Source organism: Hyperolius riggenbachi, chromosome 2 (genome assembly GCF_040937935.1).
Source record: "Hyperolius riggenbachi isolate aHypRig1 chromosome 2, aHypRig1.pri, whole genome shotgun sequence".
Taxonomy (NCBI): domain Eukaryota; kingdom Metazoa; phylum Chordata; class Amphibia; order Anura; family Hyperoliidae; genus Hyperolius; species Hyperolius riggenbachi.
In genome coordinates this window covers 25,147,877-25,175,535 of record NC_090647.1, presented here as the reverse complement: position 1 = coordinate 25,175,535, position 27,659 = coordinate 25,147,877, and the positions used below count along the sequence as shown (strand labels likewise).

General features: G+C 45.1%; 1 protein-coding gene across 8 annotated transcripts in view; it reads left to right on the top strand.

Moving 5' to 3' along the window:
• ARAP1 (ArfGAP with RhoGAP domain, ankyrin repeat and PH domain 1) overlaps positions 1 to 27,659 on the top strand; it is a 485,498-nt gene that overhangs the window by 193,915 nt on the left and 263,924 nt on the right. For all 8 annotated transcript variants that reach the window (XM_068266571.1, XM_068266573.1, XM_068266569.1 and 5 more), the window contains 6 exons: positions 8,877 to 9,041; positions 17,316 to 17,385; positions 19,740 to 19,860; positions 20,784 to 20,971; positions 22,570 to 22,676; positions 24,375 to 24,574. In XM_068266571.1, coding sequence (XP_068122672.1) covers positions 8,877 to 9,041; positions 17,316 to 17,385; positions 19,740 to 19,860; positions 20,784 to 20,971; positions 22,570 to 22,676; positions 24,375 to 24,574 — 851 coding nt within the window. The remainder of the gene's footprint in view (positions 1 to 8,876; positions 9,042 to 17,315; positions 17,386 to 19,739; positions 19,861 to 20,783; positions 20,972 to 22,569; positions 22,677 to 24,374; positions 24,575 to 27,659) is intronic.

Below are 27,659 nucleotides of genomic sequence, written 5' to 3'. Positions count from 1 at the left end.
CACACAGACCTTTTGCAGCCATACGTGCGGTGGCGACATCAGACCGCACTGGTTCAACTTCCACACAAGCAACTGCTCTGAACGACTTGCACTCAGACTTCAAACACTCAGTTGCTTTGGGAAAGGGAATGCATTCAAAACTCACTTTCTTTAAATCCAGAGGATTGGAACAATCGTCCGCTGACAATGTGTTTTTAGCAGATTGAAGCGCATGTAGTTCATCCAAAATCATTCTCCACACGTCAAACAGCGGAGTCACAAAGTCAGAGATACATTCACCAGTCTTGATTAAAGTGCACGCAGACTCAATGCACGCATACAAAACTGCTTCGTTTTTAGAACGGTATTGATTGCAAAACGATCTCCAATCACATTCCAATTCATAGACCAGGAGCTCGATCTCCCATTTCTCAAACGGGGGCTCCCATGCACACTTAACAAAGGATGAACAATCATAGTGCGCACAGTCTACAGATGGAACTGGAGCAGGAACAGAACGGGAATCTTTTACCTCTTTATTGGGATCAATTAATTGGTGTGTGTGTAATTCATCCAAAATGATCTGCCACACATACATCACCAGATCCACAACACACTTGTCACATTCATCAGAATCAATCAAAAGGCACACAGAGTCAAGACACTCGTTCAGGACATCCGCGCTTTTTGCGATGTAAAAATCGCAAAAGGCTTTCCAATCCAAATCAAATTCCTCCACCAAGGCCCCGATTTCCCATGAGGCAAATGGCGGTTCGAACAACCCAGTATCTAAATAATCTCCATATGGGTGGGGATCAGGAACGAGTACAGATTTTTTGACTGCTTTAATATAGTGTGCGATCCTACCTATAGCAGGATCCACATAAGCTTTGGATTGGCGCAAAAAACCTGGAAACTGATCAGCAGATGCATTATAAACATCATTATCATCATGCATGGTTTTGCCCATTTCAGACTTGCCAGAAATAACCTCTCTATCTGTGGTTGCCATGGGCAACGGATCTTTCCGCTGGGAAGCCTTCCTAGATCTTTTACGTTTAGACTTAGAGGCTTTGGATGGCTGCTTTGTGGATGAAAGAGTAGATGGAACAGCTGATTGAGCTGCTGACAACAACTCATTAAGGGGGTATGGTAATTGAGGTAATCTCAGCCAATTGTGAATTAAAAAGGCCAAGAATTCCAGGGGTCTTTGACTCAGGGTGGTATGATTTAACACATCATAACCCCACATTGACATTTCGCCCCCCAACAGAATGTAGACCATTTGGGGAGCCCAGGTAGACACTGGGGTGCATTGGAATTCAGGGTTCGCTAACAGTTTCGTACACTCAGACAAAAATTCGCCTGCTGATTCAGGTTCAAGTTTTTTAAATCTCTTAAAGGTACAAGAGCCATATTCGACAAAATCGTACAAATCGGAAATTCCGTCTACACTGGGGTTTTGGGTTGGGCTGGTCATTCTGTCACGATTGTGGAACTTTCCCCGTGATCAGCGCACAACGCGTGCGCTGACACAGCGGAGATCCTCCACAAGCGTATAATTTGCAGGAACCCAGCAAAAGGTGCTACGCACCTGTAGAGGGAAATTCCTGTCGGCAGATGGCGCTGGGGAGTGCAGAGGAACCAATCCTCTGTACCTCCACAAATGCCAGACAGGAATTTGTACGAAGCGCAGAACGCAATCGCAAGAGAGGCGATTGCGAATGAGATTGAGCAAAAGGGATAGGTTGTATGTGTGTGCGCCAATCCAGTCGCCACTCCGCGACCGCGCACACACAACAGCAGATACGAAATAGGAACGCGATCGCGAGAGGTGCGATCGCGAGACGTGACACAAGGCAGAACAGGATAGAATACGAGGGTAGCAAAGGCACAGCAAATACAATAAGGAGATATGGAAAATAACAACGCTAGCTAACCGCGAACACCGCACTCATTCGCAACAGTGCACGCGGTTATGCGCGATCTCCACGTGATAAGCACAATAGAGACAAGCACGCCTAACTAACCATAAACAGACAAACATGAAACAGGGAACGCGAGCGCTTGCTTAACGGTTACCTCACCGAGTCTGTAGCAAGCGCAGCGGACAAGACAGACACACGAAAAACAAGAACTAGGCAGGAAGGATCCACCGCTCTTCCGCCAGAGCAAGTGTGATCCAAGCAGGAACACAGATCAGAAAGATCCACAGCCGCTAACGCTAGCGGCTAGTGCGATCTCAGCAAGACAGAACGATTCGCTATCAACCGCCGCTGGTGACAGCGCAATCGCGACCGACAAGACAGAACAGAAGGATCCCCAGCGCTCGCACAAAGTAGCTAGCGCGATCCCAGGAGACAGAACAGAAGGATCCCCAGCGCTAGCACAAAGTAGCTAGCGCGATCCCAGAAGACAGAACAGAAGAGATAGCTGGTAGCAACCGCTGCACCAGCTATACTCCAACAACATAGATCAGAACCATTTCCTGTCAACCACCATAGGGACAGGACAATGGCAAACAGGCAAGACAAGACAGAACAGGCAATACAGATAATACAACCTGACTGGGCTAGAAGGGGAGCCTAAAGCAACCCCCAGGAATTAACTATACTAGATAGCAATGGCTGACACTCCAGCAGTGTCCATCAGGAACTGAGCATGGAAGGGAAATGACCAGCAAAGCATTCTGGGAAACATAAAGCTCTTATAGTGCCAGTCATCAAAGAAGGCAGGTAGGGGATTTGCATAACGAATGTATGCAAATTCCCCAGCAAGAGAACAGAACAGAAACTTGCAATGAAAAGACAGGTCTCTGTTCCAGAGACCTGCAGCCCACAGACTAGAGGAATGGACAAACAGCTGTCTGCCTGTGCAGCCAGCTGAGCGTATCATCACACACACACACATACACACATACATACATACATCCGATTTTATATATATAGATAATAATAATAATAATAAGTGTGTGACTGTGGTAAGGACATTAGAGTGTTAGCTCCTCTGGTGCAGAGACTGATGGGAATAGATCAGTGATCTCTGTACAGTGCTGTGGAATATGTCAGAGCTATATAAATGTATAATAATAATAGTGTGTGACTGTGGTGAGGACATTAGAGTGTAAGCTCCTCTGGTGCAGAGACTGATGGGATGGAGGACATGGGAAGCTTTAGGACTATGTAAAGATTTCCCTCTAGTAAGTTAAGTATCTAACTTTTGCTTTTTTTCTCTTTAGAGGGTCACTTCAGCCAGTTGTGCTGTTGTTGCTTTTCTGTAGCGTTCGCTCCATGTGTACATCTGTGAATTTACCTCTAGCCCTGACCCTGGCTCACTGGTTGTCTTTCCTTGTACCTGTTGTCTTAAGTACTAACCTCTACATCGGGGGTGTAACAATGGCCCTGCAACTGCTGGGGGGCCGGGGGGCTATGGGGGCCACTCCTACTCCCTCTCCTTACCCACATGCAGAGCAGCACAGGCAGTGGAGTAATGCTTACCTGCTCCAGCACTGCGGGTCTCCTCCATGCATCACAGCTGCATACCTTCTGCTGCCATGCGCTGGTTTCGGATCACATGACCGATGCGAGTCACATGATGAGGAGCTGGCAAATGCAGATAAATATTACTCTGGTCCCTGCGTTATTCTGCATGTGTATCGGGCAGGGTGTGTGTTGAGGGAGATCGGATATGGTGGGGAGAAGTTTGAATTCCAGGGGGGCCTTATGGGCTGCTGTTACGCCCCTGCTTCTGCATTCTGGGAATTTTCCTACAATTCAGCCCTTGTCAAAGCAAAACAATTCAGCCCTTGTCAAAGTGCTCAGATGACGTTTCCTGCTTCCTGTAGATCTCCTGTATGAACTGGTCAACCACCTGCTGCCCAACTTTAGGTACACACATTAGATAAACGTTGTTCAGTACGAATGATCACAGACTAATGCCCGACATTTGCAAACCACATGAATCACGATTCTCTATGTACTGGAATAATACGGTCATTCATTCAAAGTTCATCGGGAACGCCGTGGGCCAATTCTCACACGACCTATGATCGCCTGAATGTGTCCGCTGAAAAAGGGCACTGGGTGAAGCTTGTAGAATATTGGTAAAATAACCAATAATGTACTACTGGGGACTGGCTAATACCGATAATGGAATATCGATATTTTTACAATATTCTGATATCACATGGGCAGCACGATGGCATAGTGGTTAGCGCTCTCATGGTCACAGGGTCATATGCATAGACCCACCCCTCGCTCAGTGACATACTTCCTGCTGTGCAGGAAGCATGTCACTGGGATTCCCGTCGACTACCGCACCGCACTTCTGTCTAATAAATTCCTGCATCACCCATTGACTCCAATGACTTCCACCCATACGGTAACGAGCTGCAGACTTTGCGTCAGCTCGGCAGTGACGCAACGCAGTAAGTGAAAAAGTCCCCATACACTTGCATTGCCGTTGCGTCACCCTGCGGTAAAACAGGGTAATTCAACGCATATTGCAGTGCAATTGGAAAAGGGGGCTAAAGCGTTGTAAAACATTTAAGTAGGACTGCCGATCGGCAAGGACCGTGACTCTGTCTCTTAGACAACGGTTCAGAGCCACGCCTGTGCAGATGCGTTGCTAGGCTCTAACCAAGCGACACGTTCTGTTGCTACGCAGGTGGGAGGAGGAATGACGGGGCACAATGGAGTGGCACTGAGCAGGCGGGGTGAGTGAAGATCACACTGCGCCCGGCTGAGAAGGAGCGCCAGGCAGATCGCTGGCTGATGCACAGGCGGGGGCTGGTCTACACATGCTCCGACCACTCCCACCACTGACGAAAACTGTCTAGCAGGTGTACAAGGCTTGAATTCCCCCATACAGCCTGCGTAATGGGTTCCATTATATATATATATATATATATATATATATATATATATATATAATTACAGAGGGGCTGCAGCACACAACAGGAAACAGTGACAGGGGCTCTTGGTTACGCTTTAACGCGCTTAAGCTCACCAACTGCGCCAAAGTGTCCCCGATCTGGTGAGTCCTACTCTACCATGCATAATGCCAGTTTTTATAAGCAGTCTAGTGGGAACTAAACCAAAAACCCAAGAGTCAACTAAATGGGAAAAAAAAAGAAATTAAAAACACCTTACCTTTCACTAGCTACCAAATGAACTCTCTGAACATGTGCAATGCACTAATTTATATGCTTAACTGTGCTAGAGGTGGGTGTGGTTATGCAGGCTTACAGGGGATAATTATAAATAAATACCAAGGGGTAAGCAGCACAAACCAAATTTTTTTATGCAATTCTATGCAAATCATGCACGCAGCGCTGGAGGTCCCCAGACTCCATAAGAAATATATAAGTACAGTGGGGCTGCAGCACACAACAGGAAACAGTGACAGGGGCTCTTGGTTACGCTTTAACGCGCTTAAGCTCACCAACTGCGCCAAAGTGTCCCCGATCTGGTGAGTCCTACTCTACCATGCATAATGCCAGTTTTTATAAGCAGTCTAGTGGGAACTAAACCAAAAACCCAAGAGTCAACTAAATGGGAAAAAAAAAAGAAATTAAAAACACCTTACCTTTCACTAGCTACCAAATGAACTCTCTGAACATGTGCAATGCACTAATTTATATGCTTAACTGTGCTAGAGGTGGGTGTGGTTATGCAGGCTTACAGGGGATAATTATAAATAAATACCAAGGGGTAAGCAGCACAAACCAAATTTTTTTATGCAATTCTATGCAAAGCATGCACGCAGCACAGGAGGTCCCCAACCTCCATAAGAAATATATAATTACAGAGGGGCTGCAGCACACAACAGGAAACAGTGACAGGGGCTCTTGGTTACGCTTTAACGCGCTTAAGCTCACCAACTGCGCCAAAGTGTCCCCGATCTGGTGAGTCCTACTCTACCATGCATAATGCCAGTTTTTATAAGCAGTCTAGTGGGAACTAAACCAAAAACCCAAGAGTCAACTAAATGGGAAAAAAAAAGAAATTAAAAACACCTTACCTTTCACCTAGCTACCAGATGAATTCTCTGAACATGTGCAATGCACTCATTTATATGCTTAACTGTGCTAGAGGTGGGTGTGGTTATGCAGGCTTACAGGGGATAATTATAAATAAATACCAAGGGGGACTCACCAGATCGGGGACACTTTGGCGCACTTTGGCGCAGTTGGTGAGCTTAAGCGCGTTAAAGCGTAACCAAGAGCCCCTGTCACTGTTTCCTGTTGTGTGCTGCAGCCCCTCTGTAATTATATATTTCTTATGGAGGTTGGGGACCTCCTGTGCTGCGTGCATGCTTTGCATAGAATTGCATAAAAAAATTTGGTTTGTGCTGCTTACCCCTTGGTATTTATTTATAATTATCCCCTGTAAGCCTGCATAACCACACCCACCTCTAGCACAGTTAAGCATATAAATTAGTGCATTGCACATGTTCAGAGAGTTCATTTGGTAGCTAGTGAAAGGTAAGGTGTTTTTAATTTCTTTTTTTTTCCCATTTAGTTGACTCTTGGGTTTTTGGTTTAGTTCCCACTAGACTGCTTATAAAAACTGGCATTATGCATGGTAGAGTAGGACTCACCAGATCGGGGACACTTTGGCGCAGTTGGTGAGCTTAAGCGCGTTAAAGCGTAACCAAGAGCCCCTGTCACTGTTTCCTGTTGTGTGCTGCAGCCCCTCTGTAATTATATATTTCTTATGGAGGTTGGGGACCTCCTGTGCTGCGTGCATGCTTTGCATAGAATTGCATAAAAAAATTTGGTTTGTGCTGCTTACCCCTTGGTATATATATATATATATATATATATATATATATATATATATATATATATATATATATATATCTGCAGTGACATATAGTAGAATTTTAGCAAATTATTCATGAAATCCACTTTTATACTAATCCTGGTTTCAGCACCAGAAGCACTTCCTATAGCTATATATTGCTGTATATTGGTATGTAACTCCGCCCTCTAGTGATGCCTAGCCTATGCTTACTAGCTATGTGGAATTCTCCTCCTAGAGCATTCTGGGAGACCACATATATTTTGTACTGGCTTTGGGACGCTCACTAAACAAACATTCCGCAGAGATCACCTGACAGGCAAAAAGATGTGATAAATCTCAGAATGTAAATCAGGGAGAGGAAAGATTTTACAATGGGCAAACACTGACGAAATAATCTATAACATTATAAGCAATTTTAGCCATTAGGTTATTTTCACTACAGGTCCTCTTTAATTGTTAATATGCCTGGCTGGGGGTGTGTATTGTCTCCAGAGAGTCTAGGCAGAAGTGATAAAGCAGAATTGTATACTGATGGGAAATAAGGCAGCAGAAGGTTCCTCTACCTACTAAGGCTGGTTTATTGTAATAACAGCAGCAAAAGAAAACAGCAGAACAATGAACAGAGTGAGAAATCTCACAGTAACATAATGATCCCGCATGGCTGCAGTGCTGGGGAAACTCAGGAGCTTACTGAACAAACATCAAATCTTTTATTCACACCCAGCGACACACTGAGACAGAAACCTGCCTATCCTGAGGATCCAACACCTAGACACAAGCAAAGGTCTGAGCTTCAGGGTACAGACTCTGCAGCCTTCCTGTAGGAAGCACGAAGTCTAGATGGTCTTTAGGGTGGGTACAGCAAACCCCCTAAAGAAGGTAGGAGAGACCAGCAGCCCAGCGGTGCAGTACTGTTAGGTTAGGAGCAAAGTGTAGTGCTGGTAAGTTATACTTACAAAGGTGGGCTGCAATCCTTGCGAACACCGTATAGGCTTGCAGGAAAACAAACATTCCCCGCTCGGTTGTCCAGGCAGAACTGGATGCTGGATGGCCGCTCTCCTTGAAGACTTTATAAACTGTAAAGCTATAAATAGCTACTCTGGAGGTCTAGAACTAGACTGTATATTGTGGTGGAGCCCCCCCCCCCCCGGTATGTCTATAGTGGGTCTATGCAGGGGCGTAACAATAGACCCTGCAAGGGATGCAGCCACAGGGGGCCCCATCCTGAGAGACTGACAACTAAGGGCAAGGAGAGAAAAAGCTTTCTGCTCTCTGCACAATTGTTCTAATGACTGCATCTGCTCAGCCACTGATAACAAATCATACAAAGTTTTGTAGACAAGGATTTGTAGACAGTCCCTACTCAGTGTGCAGGGGGAGGGGGTCCCATTCAAAGTTTTGCAGGGGGGCGCAGTGATTTCTAGTTACGCCCCTGGGTCTATGACTATGCATCTATGTAAGGTAGGCTTTCTCAACCACGGTTCCCTGGAACCCCAGAGTTCCTTGAGTACTCTGCAGGGGTTCCTTGGCCTTTTTTTTTTTTTTTACCATCGTGGGGGTGGGGAGTATGATAGAGAGCACGTTATAATAGGGATACTGTAAAAAGAAGCACTAAATTGGGGGTCAGAATCATAATAAGCACATTAATAAAAAGCACTAGAATAAGACATTGTAATGATGGCACTGTAATAGGGGGTAGTGACATTAACAGCCACACCAGCTTTTGAAGGTCATGCCAGGGGTTCCTTGAGATCCAGAACGTATTTGCAGGGTTCCTCCAGGGTAAAATGGTTGAGAAAGGCTGATATAAGGTATAAAGAGGTCATCGCTTACCTCTCTGGAAGATATGACACCAGTAAACTGGAAAAAAAAAGATGTATTCAACACAAACGATGTGTTGAATATGACAACACGTTTCACAGGTACTCTGCCGCTTCCTCGGGTCAATTCGAAAAGTTGTGCCTGTGAATCTAGCAGCAATGAGGGCGAGTGCCTCTGAAATGTTTCCCACATTCCCTGCTGGTCCATCACTTGTTAGACGCCATGTAGGAATAGCGCCCATCTCTCATGTCTGATCGCCTTCTCTTGCAGCGTGCCGATTGACAGTGACCTCAGCAAGTGGCGCTCCAACAGCTCCCTCTCCTCGGGAATCTCCAGCTCACACAGCTTCAGCGGCAACATGGAGGACAGCGATTCATCGACCCCAAGCGCGACCGTCATCAAAGCAGGCTGGCTGGACAAGAACCCGCCGCAGGGGTGAGTGAGAGCTGATGGCGGACTTACGTACACTTTTTTTTTTTCTTTCTTTTTTTCCCATAACATATTTTATTTTTCACGGGAAAATGAAAACCTTTCTTTGTTACACCTTATACAAACCCTGCAATAAATATGCAGTGTGTCTACTTCCTGTTTTCATGGTTAACATCCTGTGTTTTCAAATGAGTTTATCTACCTTATCTGCCGTGGCAGTCATGTGACACTGGGGGAGGTCAAATTACAGCATGTGATTAGTCACAAATGAGGGGGTGATTAGATAGGCTAAGCTCTCTAAATACATGCAGGGTGCATTTCTCTGTTTCTGGTCCACTTTAGTTGCTGTCCATGCTTCAGTTGGGTAGATTTCCACTTTCTTCCTAAACTTTTACAGGAAATGAAGGGATACTTCTCAGATGAACACAGGCAACATGTTTCACACTTCCTAATTTTCACGTAACAAGTGCCACTGCTATAAAACACCCCAAAATATATTCCCTTTCTTTTCCTGATTAAAACTGCACCCCATACGCCACATTTCATTACTAGTTGGGCACATGTCGGACCATTATCCCCAGAGTGCGCGTGTGTAGCAATCGGATCTGAGCGCTAGGGTGACAGTTAGCAGCCATTGATATTGTACAGATGCATCACTAGATAACAGCAGTGTGATACCTCTGTATAGCATTGGGGCTGGGAATACATGATGAGATTTTTCAGCAGATTTACTGTTCCTTTTTTCCAATCGATTTCCATTAACTTCTATGAGAAATTGATCAGAAAATCAGATTGGACCTGTCAGAAATTATCTATTGAACTATCTATCTGCCAAAATTTGTATTATTCCCAGCATTAGAGGTGTGCACACATTTTATGAAGTGAAAGTGATATGGAGGCTTCCATATTTATTTGCTGTTAAACAATACCAGTTGCAGTCCTTCTAGTGTATTTGGCTGCAGTGGCGTCTGAAGAAACACCAGAAACAAGCATACAGCTAATCTTGCCAGATCTGACAATAATGTCAGAAAACCTGACCTGCTGCATGCTTGTTCAGGGGCTATGTAAAAGCACACAGGCACTGACATGGTTAAAATCTTACAAACCGATGCAAATTTTAAAGCGTTTTCGCGTTAAAATTAGACATACAAGCGCGTACGAATTTGCATCTGCATACAAATTCGTTTATGCAGTTTCCGCAAAGAAATTACACTGCACTAGTAGAAACTGGCCCTTATGGCCCATACTCACGGGCTACTTTTGTAGCCTGTCGCTAGTACACGGAATCGTGTGCTCGACAAGCCGGCGACAGCTCGTCGCCAGGTCCCTCCGCGTACACACTCGGAAGAGGGATTAGTGCAGCGACGGAAGCTGTCGCCGACGTTCCTCCCCCTCGCCGGAAGCGCCGTGGATAGTCTATTGGTTGCTGTCGCTAGTCCGCATACACACGCGGACTAGCGACACTTGCGACTGTCGCCATGCGATTGACCGCCGCCACTCACCTGGCGACAGCAGCGACGAGCAACGGTTCGGGGTGCGCGCCTCATACTCACGGGCGACCTGCCACGTGGTTGCGGCGACAATTGTAGCCATTAGAGGTAGAGGACCAGCAGGACAGCCAGGCAGCTGGTATTGCTTAAAGGGGAACCTTAACTGAGAGGATACGGATGTTTCCTTTTAAACAATACCAGTTGCCTGCCAGTCCTGCTGATCTCTTTGCTGCAGTAATATCTGGATCTCAAACCTGAAGCAAGCATGCAACTAATGCAGTCTAATGTTCATTTGCTATAAAGGGGTAAACAATTAAAAATGAAATCCCCACATAACTGCAGTAGTTAATCGATGGCCCATAGTGTTGTGCTGCATCAAACAGTGCAATGCTGCCTTTGGATTGATTTTAAAGGAAACTGAGCACCCTTTCTTTCCCTGGAATTTGTAATAGCTGTGGGAGCTGCCATGTTCCTCCCCTTCTCATTGTCCTTATTTACAGAAGTCGAAGATGCTATCTTAACACATTCCCTCTGGTTCAGTCGTTTTCACTTTATGCATCCGAGCAATGTTCACCTCCCATTCATTAGCCTATAACGTTATCACTACTTATTACAATGAACTGATCTATATCTTGTTTTTTCCGCCACCAATTAGGCTTTCTTTGGGTGGTATATTTTGCTAAGAGCTACCTTACTGTAAATGCATTTTAACAGTAAGAATAAGAAAAAAACTGAAAAAATAATTATTTCTCAGTTTTTGGCCATTATAGTTTTAAAATAATACATGCCTCCACAATTAAAACCCACGTGTTGTATTTGCCCATTTGTCCCGGTTATTTCACCGTTTAAATTATGTCCCTATCACAATGTATGGCGACAATATTTTATTTGGAAATAAAAGAGAATTTTTTTCTGTTTTGCAAACATCACTATTTACAAGCTTATATTAAAAAAAAAATAGACATATTTCATCTTTACATAGATAATTAAAAAGTTTAGACCCTTAGGTAAATATTTTTTTTTCTTTTAGTGTAATTTTTTTTTATTATTAAACATTTTATGTGGATCTTTTTGGGAGGGTGGGATGTAAATAGTATTTGATTTGGGTAAATATATGTGTATTTTAATTTTTTTTTTCATTTAGATGTAGTTTTACTTTTTGGCCACAAGAAGGCAACCTTGAGTTTGTTTACATGACGTCACTATAAGCGTACAATGTACGCTTAGAGGGACATAGGAGGCAGAAAAAGCGAAGCTTCCGAGAGAAGCTGTCGCTTTTTCTGCGGGGGAGAGGAATCAGTGATCGGGCACCATGGCCCGATTCATTGATTCCTGGGCGTGCGATCGGCCGCGGGAGCGCACATGTCCTCCTTGACATAGAACTACGTCAAGGAGGACAAAGTGGATAAAGCAGTTGTCCTAATTACCCACCCGCTCTGTTGATGAAAAGGTATTGTTTCCTTCTTGGTAATGAGTGCAAAAAAAAATTACTATTAGATGCCTGAAATCTCTGAGGACATTTAGGACAGGCAGGCCTGATGAATAAAGTAAGCTAATAAAACCGCTGCTAAACTTTTAAGAGAACTGAGCATCATTTTTAACTTGCAGGGCAGCTCTATAGCAAATTATGGTGGTTCATTAATAAAAACAACTTACATTTTAAGTCATCTTTTTACATTTAAGGGTTAATTTCAGGCAGAATCCTTCTTCCTCTGTCTGCACCAGGGAGGGAGAACAGAAGATGGAAGACAGATAAGAAGTCACCTAATTAGACTTAATTACCCACAAACCAACTCTGTGTCTTCCCCACTGTACTTCAAAACAAAAAACATTAGTCAGGCTTGAAGAATTTCACACCAAACCCTGGATAATGGCAGTGAAAAGGTAGCAGGGGGGTTAGCTTCTCAAACATGGCAGCCCTTTCAGTTATTCGAAGTCAAGAGCTGCTAAGAGCCCTTTAAATGTAAAACTAAATGGTAAAATGGAAGTTTTTTTTTTTTTTTTTTTTAATAATGAGACCTATTGTTGGCATGCATTATTAATGTGCTACTGAGATGCCCTGGGTGCTAAAAATGGTACTTTAAGTAGATAGAAGCAGGAAAACATCGATGTGCTGTATAGAGTTGGAATCGATTTCTTTCAGAATTCATTCCCACCAGAGAGGAATCGATCATTCTGCCACATTGAGCTGTGATCTATCAGTGTATAGGTGGCCACACACGATACAATAAAATGATCCGATTTTACGTTAATTTGATAACGACCGGATCTGCCGAAAAAATCGAAAGCTTTTTTTTCATTCGACTGAAAAATCCGATCGGATTTCCCGGTTTCTTCGATTTTAATCGATCCGGAATGCCGGATATTTCTCTTCAATCTTTCTAAAGATTGTATGGTGTGTGTTGGATTGTCAATTTATTAATATACACACCCTAGCAATTTTGTCAAAGTTTCCAATCATTTTTATCATAATTGGGGAAAGATTGAACATAGGTGTGTGGTACATCGGTCATATTTTTAAAATGTTACAATCAGTCAGAAAAATGTATTACAATTCTTAAATTATACAGATATTTAAAAAATTGTATGGTGTGTGGCCATGGCCCGGGTGTACAGACACTGTGCTGCTTTGTTCTGAGTTTGGCGTGAGGTGCGATGATGTCCCCCCATATCCCATGTCCCCCTCCCGTCTGCAGCTGCAGCAGATCCTCTCTGGCCTCTCACATCTGGTCTGGCTGCTCCTCCTGACTCTGGGATGTATTTGAGATTCCGCAATCGGCTGGGGATTCCTGTCTCAGCACCACACCCAGCATCCTCCTCCTCCTCTGATGGTGAGATGCTGCAGCTGGGATCCCAGCCTCAGGCCTCGAGTCACGGACTTCACCTCCATACTTCCATACAACCTAATGATCCTGCAGGCCTGGCTCTGGGGAGCCCATGGGAAGGGTTAGGGGGCTGTCATGATCACAATTGCTGTTGTAATCTTATTTATTGTTAATCTTATTTAATCTTTGATCCATAAGCGGTTTGATCAATCAGCCCCCATTAATCCAGCACCAGCAGGGTTTAGATGATGTCATCGGGTTAAAGGAGAACTGTAGTGAGAGGGTTATGGAGGGTGCCATATTTATTTCCTTTTAAGCAATACCAATTGCCTGTCTATGCTGCTAATCCTCTGCCTCTAATACATTTCGCCATAGACGACCCTAAACAAGCATGCAGCAGGTCAGGTGTGTCTGACATTATTGCCAGATTTGACAAGATTAGCTGCATGTTTGTTTTTGGTGTGATTCACACACTACTGCAGCCAAATAGACCAGCAGGGCTGCCAGGTAACTGGTAGTATTTAAAAGGAAATAAATAGTGCAGCATCCATATTCTTATCACTACAGTTGTCCTTTAAGTGTAGATTCTGGCTGCTTGAGACTCAAAGTTAAAAATTGGCCTAGCTAAAAAAAAAAAAAAAAAACAGTCCTATACCTCACACTGTATACTTACCATGAACTCTGTATTAATGTTGAAATACAGTTATTAAAAACAAATTAGAACAAAGGACATATTTAACTTAGTTACAGAGGTTTATTATTGTATATAGAGGTGTAAAAGTAGATTTATGCATCCTGCAAGGCCAGGATTTTTCTTCTGGTTGCTGAGACTTTTGCTTAAAGAGAATCTGTATTGTTTAAATCACACAAAAGTAAACATACCAGTGCGTTAGGGGACATCTCCTATTACCCTCTGTCACAATTTCGCCGCTCCTCGCCGCATTAAAAGTGGTTAAAAACAGTTTTAAAAAGTTTGTTTATAAACAAACAAAATGGCCACCAAAACAGGAAGTAGGTTGATGTACAGTATGTCCACACATAGAAAATACATCCATACACAAGCAGGCTGTATACAGCCTTCCTTTTGAATCTCAAGAGATCATTTGTGTGTTTCTTTCCCCCATGCACTGAAGTTTCAGGCTGCTCTTTTCTTCCTGCAAACAGCTTTGCCCTTATGCAATTCCTCAGTATGTGAAAGCCCAGCCAGCTCAGAGGACGATTTATCCAGCTTGTAAAAGATAAGAGAGAAGAGAGAAGCTGCCCTAATCTAAATAATACACAGGCAGTGTGCATAGAGGGGCCTGGGAGGGGGAGTTCATAGCAGAACCACAACACTGAAGAACTTGGCAGCCTTCCAGACACAGGCCGACAAGTCTGACAGGGAAAAGATACATTGATTTATTACAGAGACTGTGATAGTGGAAAGTGCTGCAGTAAGCTAGAACACATTAGAATAGCTTTTGGAACTTGTAGGATGATAAAAAACAGGATGCAATTTTTGTTACGGAGTCTCTTTAAGGCTGGTTTCACAGTGGGACGTTACAGGCGCACGTTAGAGCAGCCTGTAACGCAGCCCACCGCACAGTAATGAAAAATCAATGGGGCTGTTCACAGTGCGGACGTTGCGTTACATTGTAACGCTGCGTCACAAGACAACGTACTGCATGCAGTACTTTGGACGCGGCTGAGCCGTGTTAGACTGCTTGCACATGCTCAGTAATGTTGGGCAGGAGCGGAGAGCGGCCAGGCACATGGCTAATTAATATGCACTGCACGTTATGACGTGCAGTGTTTACTTCCTGGAGCAGCCGCTCTGTGCGGCGATTGGCCGGCGGGACCACGTGATGCCGCATGCGCACAAGAGTGCGCATCACGGCATCACTGACGCCAGAGTGAGCTGCACAACGCGGCTCACTCTGACGTCCAGATCCAGCACCACCAGGCGTTGAGTTAGGGGGACGTTATGCGACCTTAACGCCCCCTCTAACGCAACGTCCTGGTGTGAAATTAGCCTAAAGGATGCTAGAGCTGGAAGGAAACAAGGAAAACGGGGGGAGTATGACATCATGCGCAGTGCACTCTCTGCCGCGGGTAGCCCGGCCAGCGCCTGAGCAGTCACCCCGACTCCGACGACTTAGAATAAGATCCCGGGGTGCGTTCAATGCGAGGGATGGAGAGGAGAACAGGGGGAGCGGCAGGCATCGGCACAGGTGACAGTATATGCCTGCTTCCCCGGTTTTCCATGTTTTTTGGGAATTCTGGTATCCTTTAACTCAGTGTTCCCCAACCTCAGGGCCCACCAACAATGCATGTTTTGTGGAAATCCTCAGAGGTAGATAAGCTCTGCTGAGACACTGATTACCCCACCTGTGCATGCTTGTGGTTTCCTGTAAAACATGTACTGTTGGTGGTACTTGAGGACAGGGTTGGGGAACTTTGCTTTAACCACTTAAAGAGGAACTCCAGTGAAAATAATGTAATAAAAAAAGTGCTTTATTTTTACAATAATTATGTATACATGATTTAGTCAGTGTTTGACCATTGTAAAATCTTTCCCTGATTTACATTCTGACATTTATCACATGGTGACATTTTTACTGCTGGCAGGTGATGTAGCTGCTGCTTGCTTTTTTGGCAGTTGGAAACCGCTGTAAACAGCTATTTCCCACAATGCAACAAGGTTCACAGACAGGAAACTGCCATGACCATGCTCCTGACATCACACTGTGGGAGGGGTTTCACCACAATATCAGCCATACAGCGCCCCCTGATGGTCTGTTTGTGAAAAGGAATAGATTTCTCATGTAAACGGGGGTATCAGCTACTGCTTGGGATAAAGTTCAATTCTTGGTCATGGTGCCCCCTTAAGGACCAGAGACCGCTGGTACCAGAAACGGCGGAATACAGATGAATTGCCGCACATACCTGCTGTCCACGCCGCACGCCGGGAACCTCCGCTACCCACTCTGCTGTCTCTATGACAGCAGAGTTCCTGTGAGGCTGTCAGGATCCGCTTTCATTGGCTAGTGACCCTGCCTATCAATGTAGGCCAATGGGAGTTGCTTACATTGATAGACACAGCCAGGAGCCAATGAAATTGGCTCCTGACCGGCTCACAGAGCTCTGCCACTATAGAGACAGCAGAGGGAGTGAGCTGCGGTGGGGAGACAGCGGCGAGATCGTGCAGCGTCGCTGAATTTAAATCTACGCCCTGCCAGCCAGATCAGCATCAAATCAGGGCGTAGATTTCAATTAGCGTCGTCCTTATGTGGTTCTGGATAACCAGGGGTTTACTGTACATTGAAAACTGAGCATTGTCATAAGATAGCTGTACTGACGGCAAGACAACGGAAACTCATCACCTGGGATTTTCAAACCAGTTGGAATCAACACAAATGTCGTTGTTAGACATTGTTAATGTCTGGGTTTACATAATGATCTTGTTCGATAACTATAGAAACTTTCATTATAAAACGACAGTTCTCTTCTAATGTGTATCCAGCTTAAAGGACGACTGTAACGAGAGGGATATGGAGGCTGCCATATTTATTTCCTTTTAAGCAATACCAGTTCCCTGGCTATCCTGCTGATTCTGTGCCTCTAATACTTTCAGCCATAGCCCCTGAACAAGCATGCAGCAGATCAGGTGTTTCTGACATTATTGTCAGCTCTGACCAGATTAGCTGCATGCTTGTTTCTGGTGTGTGATTAAGACACTCCTGCAGCCAAATAGATCAGCAGGACTGCCAGGCAACTGGTATTGTCTAACAGGAAATAAATGGCAGCCTCTATGTATCTCTCACTACAGTTGTCCTTGTTTGAAGATTGGATGATGTTTTCGGTCACATTTATATAAAAATCCAGAAAATTGTAAAGGTTTCAAAAACTTTTCAAAATGCCGCAGTATATCCCAAAATGTTACGCGATCATTCTTCCTTCATCTAATGCTGTTTATTCCTCTCCAGGTCGTACATTTTCCAGAAGCGATGGGTTAAACTGGACCAAGACTACCTCCGATACCTCGACAGTGACAAGGTCTGTCCATTACACAGTTTCCATATTATACCTAATGCAGGCCTAAACAAAGCTGCTGGTCTATGCCCCCCCCCCCCCCCCCCGGCCTACGCTGCAGCGCTTCCACCTGAAATCACAACAGATCTCTCTCCTCATTGTTTCTTAAAGTGTACCCGAGGCGAGGTGACATGATGAGATAAACATGTGTATGTACAGTGCAAAACATATTAATAGCCAGGCTCTTTTACTTGTTTTATTTTGCTGCCTGAAAGAGTTAATTTCTAGGCTTGGAAGTGACAGCTTCTGTCTTGTCGGGAATATAGTAAACATCACTGATAAGCAAAGTACAGCCATAAAGGTTTTCCTGGCAGAATACAGGTTCTGAGGGCAGGGGAGAGATAGAAAAAGGTCAATAGTTCATGTAGTGTTATTTAGGGACACTTAAAGGACTACTATCGCGAAAAATTGTAAAATGTGTGTGAACATTTAGAAATAAGAAGTATTTTTCTGCCAGAGTAAAATGAGCCATAAATGACTTTTCTCCTATGTTGCTGTCATTTACAGTAGGTAGAAGAAATCTGACAGAACCGACAGGTTTTTGGCTAGTCCATCTCTCCATTAAATTTGGCCCTCAAGGGGTTTCCCCATTTAGCATTGTTTGGCCCACTCTAGACCACCAGGGAAGCTATATTGGGGGTGAAGATCTAGAACACCAGGGAAGCTATATGGGGGTGGTAGGGGGGAAGCACTAAACACTAGGGAATTGTATCGGGAAGGGAGGACCACTAGACACCAGGGAACGGTATAGGGAAGGGAGGGGAGCACTAGACACCAGGGAACTGTATAGGGAAGGGAGGACCACTAGACACCAGGGAATTGTATAGGAAAGGGAGGGGACCACTAGACACCAGGGAACTGTATAGGGAAGGGAGGGGACCACTAGACACCAGGGAACTGTATAGGGAAGGGAGGACCACTAGACACCAGGGAACTGTATAGGGAAGTGAGGGGACCACTAGACACCAGGGAACTGTATAGGGAAGGGAGGGGACCACTAGACACCAGGGAACTGTATAGGGAAGGGAGGGGACCACTAGATACCAGGGAACTGTATAGGGAAGGGAGGGGACCACTAGACACCAGGGAACTGTATAGGGAAGGGAGGGGACCACTGGACACCAGGGAACTGTATAGGTGTTGGAGGGGAGTAATTGGACACCAGGGAACTTTATAAGGCAGCCAGTAGACATTGAGGTTGGCCCACGGCTAGGTCCCAGTGTTCAGTGTCAGCCCATTTTGTATTATTAGTTTGACACCCCTGTTCTATTCAGATAAAAACTGCCTCTATCACTGAGTGCTGCTCAGGGCTGGGGAAGTACTTGTGTGTGTGTTTGGTTTAATATTCAGAGACTGTCCTCACCTTCTCGTTCTCCGGGCCAGGGGTGTAACTAGACTAAATAGGGCCCCCCCTGCACAAATGATAGCATTTGGTCCCAGAACCCCATGCGGGTCACGTGATCGGGAGCCGGCGAATGGCAGCAGAGAGTGTTCTGCTGTGAAGTAGCATCTGGAAGCGGGAAAAAATTACACTCGCTCCTGCACACGATTTTTGTGTGTGAACAGGGAGGATTTTTGCTAATTGGCAGCACTTACAGTTGGGGAGAGGGAGGAGGGGCCTGCAATGCCTCTGGGCTCCGCTGCAATGGCAGGGGTCGCAGGGGTGCTTGCCACGCCCATTCGTCGGGCCTATTTCCATGAGCTGCATTGCCGCGGAGCAATGCGATCATCGCAGCCAGCCACGGGTAGTTCCACTAGCGGTGCAATGCGGCCCAATACTACCGCTATGGGAATCGGATGCGTGCCGCGGGAAACTGCAGCATGCTATCCATCATTTTAGCTGCGTCGCATCACACTGCAAACGGAAACTCGCGTCAATGTAACCTGTTCCATTGACTTACGTGAGATGCAGTTTGCACGAGGTGCGATGTGATGATTGCACTGCTCTGTGGGTAGTCTAAACGGGCCCTTAGCGCTCATTCACATTATAAGCGCCTTTCTGAGTGCTTGTGATTGATTAGCGCTTTCTGATCGCTTTTTAAAAATCTCTTCCATTCACTTTCATTAAAATCGCAGTAAAAATTGCCACGATTTTCCACATACGCGACGATTTTTACTGCAATTTTAATGAAAGTGAATGAGAGCGATTTTTAAAAAGCACTCAGAAAGCGCTAATTAATCACAAGCGCTCAGAAAAGCGCTTATAGTGTGGCTGAGCCCTTATTGATATGGTAACATTATGAAATGATGTATGGAAAATGGCCGACATGTGGCGTGGCTGAATAACAGTGACTAGCGTTACGCCGTCTCTTCTGCAGGACGTGTACTCCAAGCGGATGATTAAGACGAGCGCCATAGCCAAAGTCTCCTCCATGGGGGATCAGAAGTTTGAGGTCACAACTTCCAACAGGAACTTTATGTTCCGGGCTGAGAGTGATGGTAAGTAGGGCCGCCAATACGTACGTCATGAATGGGGTATGGTGGCGGAGGTGTATCTACTGGGGGAGTAGCACTTACAGCCATGGGGGGCCCAGGACCATGGGAAGCCCCAACATCTTATTCTCCCTCCAATACAGGGCCCCGCCCTCCAGCGCAGGTGTTGTCGTGGCCACACTTGTTATGGGGGAGGAGTCATGGTGGCCACACGTCTTGTGGGGACGGAGTTATGATGGCCATGCCTTTTGGGGAGGAGTTATGTTGGCCGTACTTCTTATGGGGAGGAGTCATGGTGGCCACACTTTTATCATTCCCCTGGCATATTCCTCCCACTGGGGCCCATAACAGAACGAAGGCCTCCTACACAAGTACGAGAACTCTCACCCGCAGGGATTGTAACTCAATACCTCAAGTGACAATTCAGGACTGAGTGCTGTACAGACACGTCACTAGTCTCTATTACGGGAGAGGAGGGTCAAGGTGTGGAACGTGATGTAGCAGCTTCTGGTGGGCGGAGTGGGTAAGAGAACAATGTACTCGGGTGTTGGTTGGGCATCAGATTTTTAGGGGACATTGCCCAAGGCGGTCCTTAAAGGACACCTGAACTGAGGGGATATGGATATTTATTTTGATTTAGAATGTACATTGTCTGGCTGTTCTGCTTGGCCTCTGCTCTGAGGATCAGCAGGATAGCCAGGAAATAAATATGACAGCCTCCATATCCCTCTGGCTTCAGTTGTCCTTTAAAGCCCAACAATAGGCTAAAGAATACAAAAAACAGCAACACTAGTGCTAACTTGTGTAGCCCTGTGCCAGATGGCTTACCAGTTACAGCTGTGTTTTGCATAAACTATTACTGGTGTAACGTCCGGAATGATGATTGGTTTAGTGTGACATGTTTCCTGATCTCGTGCTCCTCCCCTCAGCGGAGAGAAATGATTGGGTGAGGGCCGTGCAGCAGATCCTGGACGAGAGGAAAGCAAGAGGGTCCAGCACTTCCACCTTCTCCTCGGAGAATCCAGACAAATATGGCCTCCTGGAGATGAAGGGATGCAAGCCGAAGATGTTTGTGGTGGTGGCCGGGGATAAGGTCTATCTCTACAAGAATGGCGAGGTTGGTGTGAGGCTAAACCTTGTGCTCTCACTTCTCACCATCCCCAGTGTCACAAATAGGCCTGTACTGTCTTTCAAATGTTTGTTAACCGCCTGTTAGTTACATTACTCTGTAGACCAGGGTTTTAGGACTTGGATCCTCACTCTTAAATTTCGCACCACTTTAATTAACAGACCAAGAAAACCGAGATAAGGTGTGGTGCATGAAGTTAAATATAACGGCCCTATCCGTCCCAGAATACAGGCAAATCCCAGATGAATGGTTACTTTAAACACCAAGCTGCCATATCACAATAGATCCTCAGAGCTACAACCCAATCAATGTGCGTTACCAGGGAGTCAAACCAGACCACACCTGGATCCACTAAAAGTATAGTTCAGAACCAGAGACAACCAGGTCTCCACCCGGAATTAGGTTAGGCCAATGGGTTTGATTCATCAAGCCGTGCTGCTAAATAAGATCGGCTTAATGACCCGTAGTGCGTGCTATGCACACCTTACATAGCAGTGCGCGCTGCCATGTAAGGCCTGTGCCTTCCTTAGTTACGCACAAAGCAATGCGCGTAACATAAACTGTGGGTAGCCCTGCTTCTGAGAAGTATCGCTACCATTGCTATGTAAATTAATACAGTAGTGGCCGCGGGTAAAATATTGCGGTAGCGATACTTCTCAGAAGCAGGGCGACCCACAGTTAATGTTACGCGCATTACTTTGCGCATTGCAATGCGCGTAACTAAGGAAGGCACAGGCCTTACATGGCAGCGAGCTCTGCTATGTAAGGTGTGCAGAGGGCGCACTACGGGTGATTAAGCTAAAGCAGCGTGACTTGATATGAATCAAGCCCAATGTATTCAATAAGTAGCACTGTATCCGACCTTCCTCAAATGCTTAAAGTATTAATAAAAAATAGTTAATTCTGTCATCTAGAAAATTCTAGAAATAGAATAGAAATTTGTATTAAAATGCTTGTGAACCCGGGGTGAGAGTGATATGGAGGCTGCCATATTTATTTCCTTTTAAACAATGCACAATGCCTGCCTGTCCTGCTGATCCTCTGCCTCTAACACTTTTAGCCATAGCCCCTGAACAAGCATGCAGCAGATCAGGTGCTCTGATATTATTGTCAGATCTGGCAAGATTAGCTGCATGCTTGTTTCTGGTGGGATTCGCTCACTACTGCAGCCAAATAGACCAGCAGGGCTGCCAGGCAACTGGTATTGTTTAAAAGGAAATAAATATGGCAGCCTCTATATCACTCTCACCTCGAGTTTACTTTAAGTGGTTCATATTTTTTATTACTTGCCCTTAATAATGCATTTGAAGTGTGTAATCATGGCTTCCAGCCACCAAAGCTAAGAGCTTCGGGCACCAGCTTCTGACCTACTTACGTGACAGGCCCGCCCAGCCAGGTTATGTCTATGCCTGCTGTTACAGCTCACGGTGTGTCCAGGTGCCTCTGCCAGTTACTGTCCCCCCCCCCCCCCCCCCGCACTTCCCCTGGCACATCACTGCCTTTATCCTCATTTCATAACTTTTGCTCAGAGCAGCAGAGACAGAGGAGGCGGCAGGAAGCAGTGACAGGTTCTCTTGTCTTCCCAGGATTATGTCTCCGGGGTCGGAATCACCTCTATTGACATGAACGTCGGCAATGTAAAGGAGGTGGACAAAAAGAGCTTCGATCTGACCACTCCGTACAAGACCTTCAGGTGAGGAGAGGAGGGGCGGTCTAGGGGTGGGGCTGGGGGGGCTGTGGTCCAATCAGGACATTAGACTATGACTATGGTAGGATTAGATTGCAAGATTCTCTGACGACAGTCAGTGACATGACTATAGGAGCCCATGCACTGGTCGAATTCAGCCATCCATCGATCAATCGACTCTATAGAATAGATCGATCGATTGGAAATTGATTCTAAAGGGGCCCATAGACTCAACCGATTTCTGGCCGATCGATCAATCCATTCTTCGATTGCAAATCGATTGACCAATCGACCGATTTGCGGCAGGGTGGAAAATTTAGGTCGATCTGATGAGATTGCTTATCAGTTTGCATTGGCCCTAATGGAAATCTGATGGCAAAAAAATGCCATCAGATCGATTTTCAATAGATTTCAAACTGAAATCTATTGGAAATCTGTTTCTAGTCAAAAATGTTTATAAACACAGAGATCTATCTGATGATCTATCTGCTGCTAATCGAACGAGTGTATGGCCACCTTTACAAATCAGAGCTGATTTCGATGGATTTGATCTATCTGACAGGATGGAAGATCTAGGTTGGTCTGCTGGCAGCAGCTCAATGGCCCAGAGTAGCATTGGAGTTGCATTGGATCTAATGGTGCAATAACGCATTTAGATCAATTTTCAATAGATTTCCAATAGATTTAATTCTGAAATCTATTGGAAATCTGTTCCTAGTGTGTGGCACACATCAGATAGATTCCTGTCAGATTCGACTTGACAGGCATCTGACAGAAATCTGTCTGATGGTCGAATCTGCTGCAAATCTATAAGTGTATGGCCAACTTATGTACTCTGTAAAGTGCTGCAGAAGATGTCAGTGCTATATACATACATAATAATAATATGGTAGGACATTACACTATGACTACGGTGTGATTAGATTGTGAGCTCCCCTGAGGACGGTCAGTGACAGGACTGTGTGCTCTGTAATGTGCTGCAGAAGATGTCAATGCTATATAAATAATATAGTAATAATATGGTAGGACATTACACTATGACTATGGTAGGATAAGAGTGTGAGCTCCTCTGAGGACAGTCAGTGACATGACTATGTACTCTGTAATGTGCTGCAGAAGATGTCAGTGCTATATACATACATAATAATAATATGGTAGGACATTACACTATGACTACGGTGTGATTAGATTGTGAGCTCCCCTGAGGACGGTCAGTGACAGGACTGTGTACTCTGTAATGTGCTGCAGAAGATGTCAATGCTATATAAATAATATAGTAATAATATGGTAGGACATTACACTAGGACTATATGACCTATGGTAGGATAAGAGTGTGAGCTCCTCTGAGGACAGTCAGTGGCATGACTTGTAGAGTGCAGCAGAAGATGTCAGTGATACATAAATACATAGTAATAAATGCTTGTATGATATATGTAGACTTCTGATGTGAAGTGGTGTAATTCTCTCCTGAGCACAGTATTAGTCATAGGCAATCCTACTTGTTGGACTCTGGACTCACAGATAAGACCCTTGGCACCTCAGGAACTTGGTACATGTCAGTAGACTTCCTGTCTGGCGGGTGTTGTACCTTCAGAGAGCGTTCTGCTGTAACCGATGAGCCGTACTCAGGCAGGGAGAGGAATATGCTATTATTGAGACTTCTCCTGACCTCACCCGCGTCCCTGACCACCCTTCTCTCTCCAGCTTCATCGCAGACAGCGAGCAGGAGCGCGGAGATTGGGTGGAAGCCATGATGCAATCGGTGGCCGGCGCTCTGTCCAACCTGGAGGTCGCCAAGAAGATTTGGTCGGTGGAGGGCAACAGACATTGCGCCGACTGCGAGGCGCCCAATCCGGACTGGGCCTCCGTCAACCTGTGTCTGGTCATCTGTAAAAAGTGCGCAGGTGAGCGGCTCCGCGATCCTCATTATACGCAAATCTCTGCTGGACTCTGAACATTTTTATTCAGATACTTTTTTTGTTAAATATTTGCATGTTTACAAAACCATGTGTCACGTGTTTTTTACTTGTGTTAAAAAAATGCGTGTGTGTGTGTGGGGGGGGGGGGGGGGGCGGAGAGAAATGCTAAAGGGAACCTAAGCTGAGAAGGATATGGATTTTTCCTTTTAAAATAATACCACTTTCCTGACTTTCCTGCTGATCCTGTGACTATAATGCTTTCAGCCACAGCCCCTGAACAAGCATGCAGATCAGGTGCTCTGACTGAAGTCAGACTGGATTAGCTGCATGCTTGTTTCAGGAGTATAGCCCAATCTACACGATACGATTCTTTGTGCGATTCGATTACGATTCTATTTATGATCTGATTAAATCCGACATGTCCGATTGGGATTCAATTCAATTTGATTTGCCATTGCAAAACAATGGCAAATCGAATTGAATCCCGATCGGACATTTCGGATTTGATCAGATCGCAAATAGAATCGTAATCGAATCGCACAAAGAATCGTATCGTGTAGATTGGGCTTTAGATTCAGCCACTACTCCAGCCAAAGAGATCAGCAGGACTGCCAGGCAACTGGTATTGTGTAAAAGGAAACATCCATATCCTCTCAGTTTAGGTTCCCTTTAAATGTGAACAACAACCAGGCCCTTTATCCTGTTAAAGGACCACTATTGCAAAAAATAGTAGGCAGTTAAAATCTGACAGAACTGACAAGTTTTGGGCAAGTCCATCTCCTCATGGGAGATTCTCAGGGTTTTCTTTGTTTTCAACAGCATTTCCTGAACAGCAGTTTAACTGCCAGAATAGTAAGATACCAGCCGGCCTCCCTAATCACTTGCACACTATTTTGTCAGTTTGCAACTGCTGTTCAGGAAATGCTGTTAAAAACAAAGAAAACCATGAGAATCCCCCATGAGGAGATGGACTGGCCCAAAACCTGTCGGTTCTGTCAGATTTTAACTGCCATTTTTTTTCACGATAGTGGCCCTTTAAGGCATCATCACTTTGGTTTTTTTTTTCCACAGGGAAAATAAATGATTCTTTATTTTTTGTCCCCACAGGGAAAAAAAGACATTTTAACCACATTAACTTTGTTTTGAGTATTTTCTTGCTTGCTGGGGACTTCAAATGAAACCCGAGGTTAGAGACGTATAGAGGCTACCATATTTATTTCATTTTAAACAATACCTGCTGCCGGCCTGCTGATTTTTTAATTTTTTTGGGCTGCAGTAGAGTCTGAATTTCACCTGAAACCAGTATGTGGCTAATCCAGTAACACTTCAGCAGACCTCCCAACTTTTGGAGATGAGAAAGTGGGACACTTAAGCCACACCCACGCCACGCCCCTGACCACGCCCCCACAACACCCCTAGTCACGCATACGATAAAAATTTCATGAAAAAATATGTTGTTTTATAATTCAAACCACACTGGTCCTTTCTATCCTGGGTCATTTTCCTTCATTTTAACATTTTAAAATGAGTAATATATCAATTTAAAGGATGGAAATAAAGTTTAAAGTCAATCAAACACACTTTTTGGTAGTAAAATATATATATTTACATAGAAAGAGGGACAAAGTCCTGAAATAGGGACAAATGAGGGAGAAAGAGGTACAGGGCTCCCAAAGAGGGACTGTCCCTCCGAAAAAGGGACAGTTGGGAGCTATACTTCAGTCATAAGCACCTGATCTGCTGCATGCTTGTTCAGGGTCTATGGCTTAATGTATTAGAGGCAGAGGATCAGCGGGATAGCCAGGCAATGTGCATTATAAAACACAATAAATATGGCAGCCTCCATATCCCTCTCACTTTAGGTGTACTTTGGGGCTGGTTAGGTTGGCCTGTGCTAAGAATCTAGCGTGAAACAACTGCCTGTGTATCGTGGTTTATCCCACCTTCTCTAATCTCTGCTAAATATGCTGCCATGCCTGCAGTGTTCCCTGAAGGTGACCTGTGAGCTTATCATACATACTGGAGGCAGCAGAGAGCAGCACACACTGCAGCTAGCTTACTATCAGTACAGACTCAGAATAACAGCTTATACTGGAGGTAGCAGAGATCCGCACACACTGCAGCTAGTTTACTATCAGTACAGGCACACAGTAACAGCTTATACTGTACATACTGGAGGTAGCCGAGATCAGCACACGCTGCAGCTAGTTTACTATCAGTACAGGCACAGAGTAACAGCTTATACTGTACATACTGGAGGCAGCAGAGATCAGCACACACTGCAGCTAGTTTACCATCAGTACAGGCACAGAGTAACAGCTTATACTGTACATACTGGAGGCAGCAGAGATCAGCACCCACTGCAGCTAGTTTACTATCAGTACAGGCACAGAGGCTTATACTGTACATACTGGAGGTAGCAGAGATCAGCACACACTGCAGCTAGTTTACTATCAGTACAGGCACAGAGTAACAGCTTATACTGTACATACTGGAGGCAGCAGAGATCAGCACACAATGCAACTAGTTTACTATCAGTACAGGCACAGAGTAACAGCTTATACTGTACATACTGGAGGCAGCAGAGAGCAGCACACAATGCAACTAGTTTACTATCAGTACAGGAACAGAGTAACTGCTTATACTGTACACACTGGAGGCAGCAGAGATCAGCACACACTGCAGCTAGTTTACTAACAGTCCAGGCACAGAGTAACAGCTTATACTGTACATACTGGAGGCAGCAGAGATCAGCACCCACTGCAGCTAGTTTACTATCAGTACAGGCACAGAGTAACAGCTTATACTGTACATACTGGAGGCAGCAGAGATCAGCACACACTGCAAGCTAGCTTACTATCAGTACAGGCACAGAGTAACAGCATATACTGGACATACTGGAGGTAGCAGAGATCAGCACACAATGCAACTAGTTTACTATCAGTACAGGCACAGAGTAACAGCTTATACTGTACATACTGGAGGCAGCAGAGATCAGCACACACTGCAGCTAGTGTACTATCAGTACAGGCACAGAGTAACACCTTATACTGTACATACTGGAGGTAGC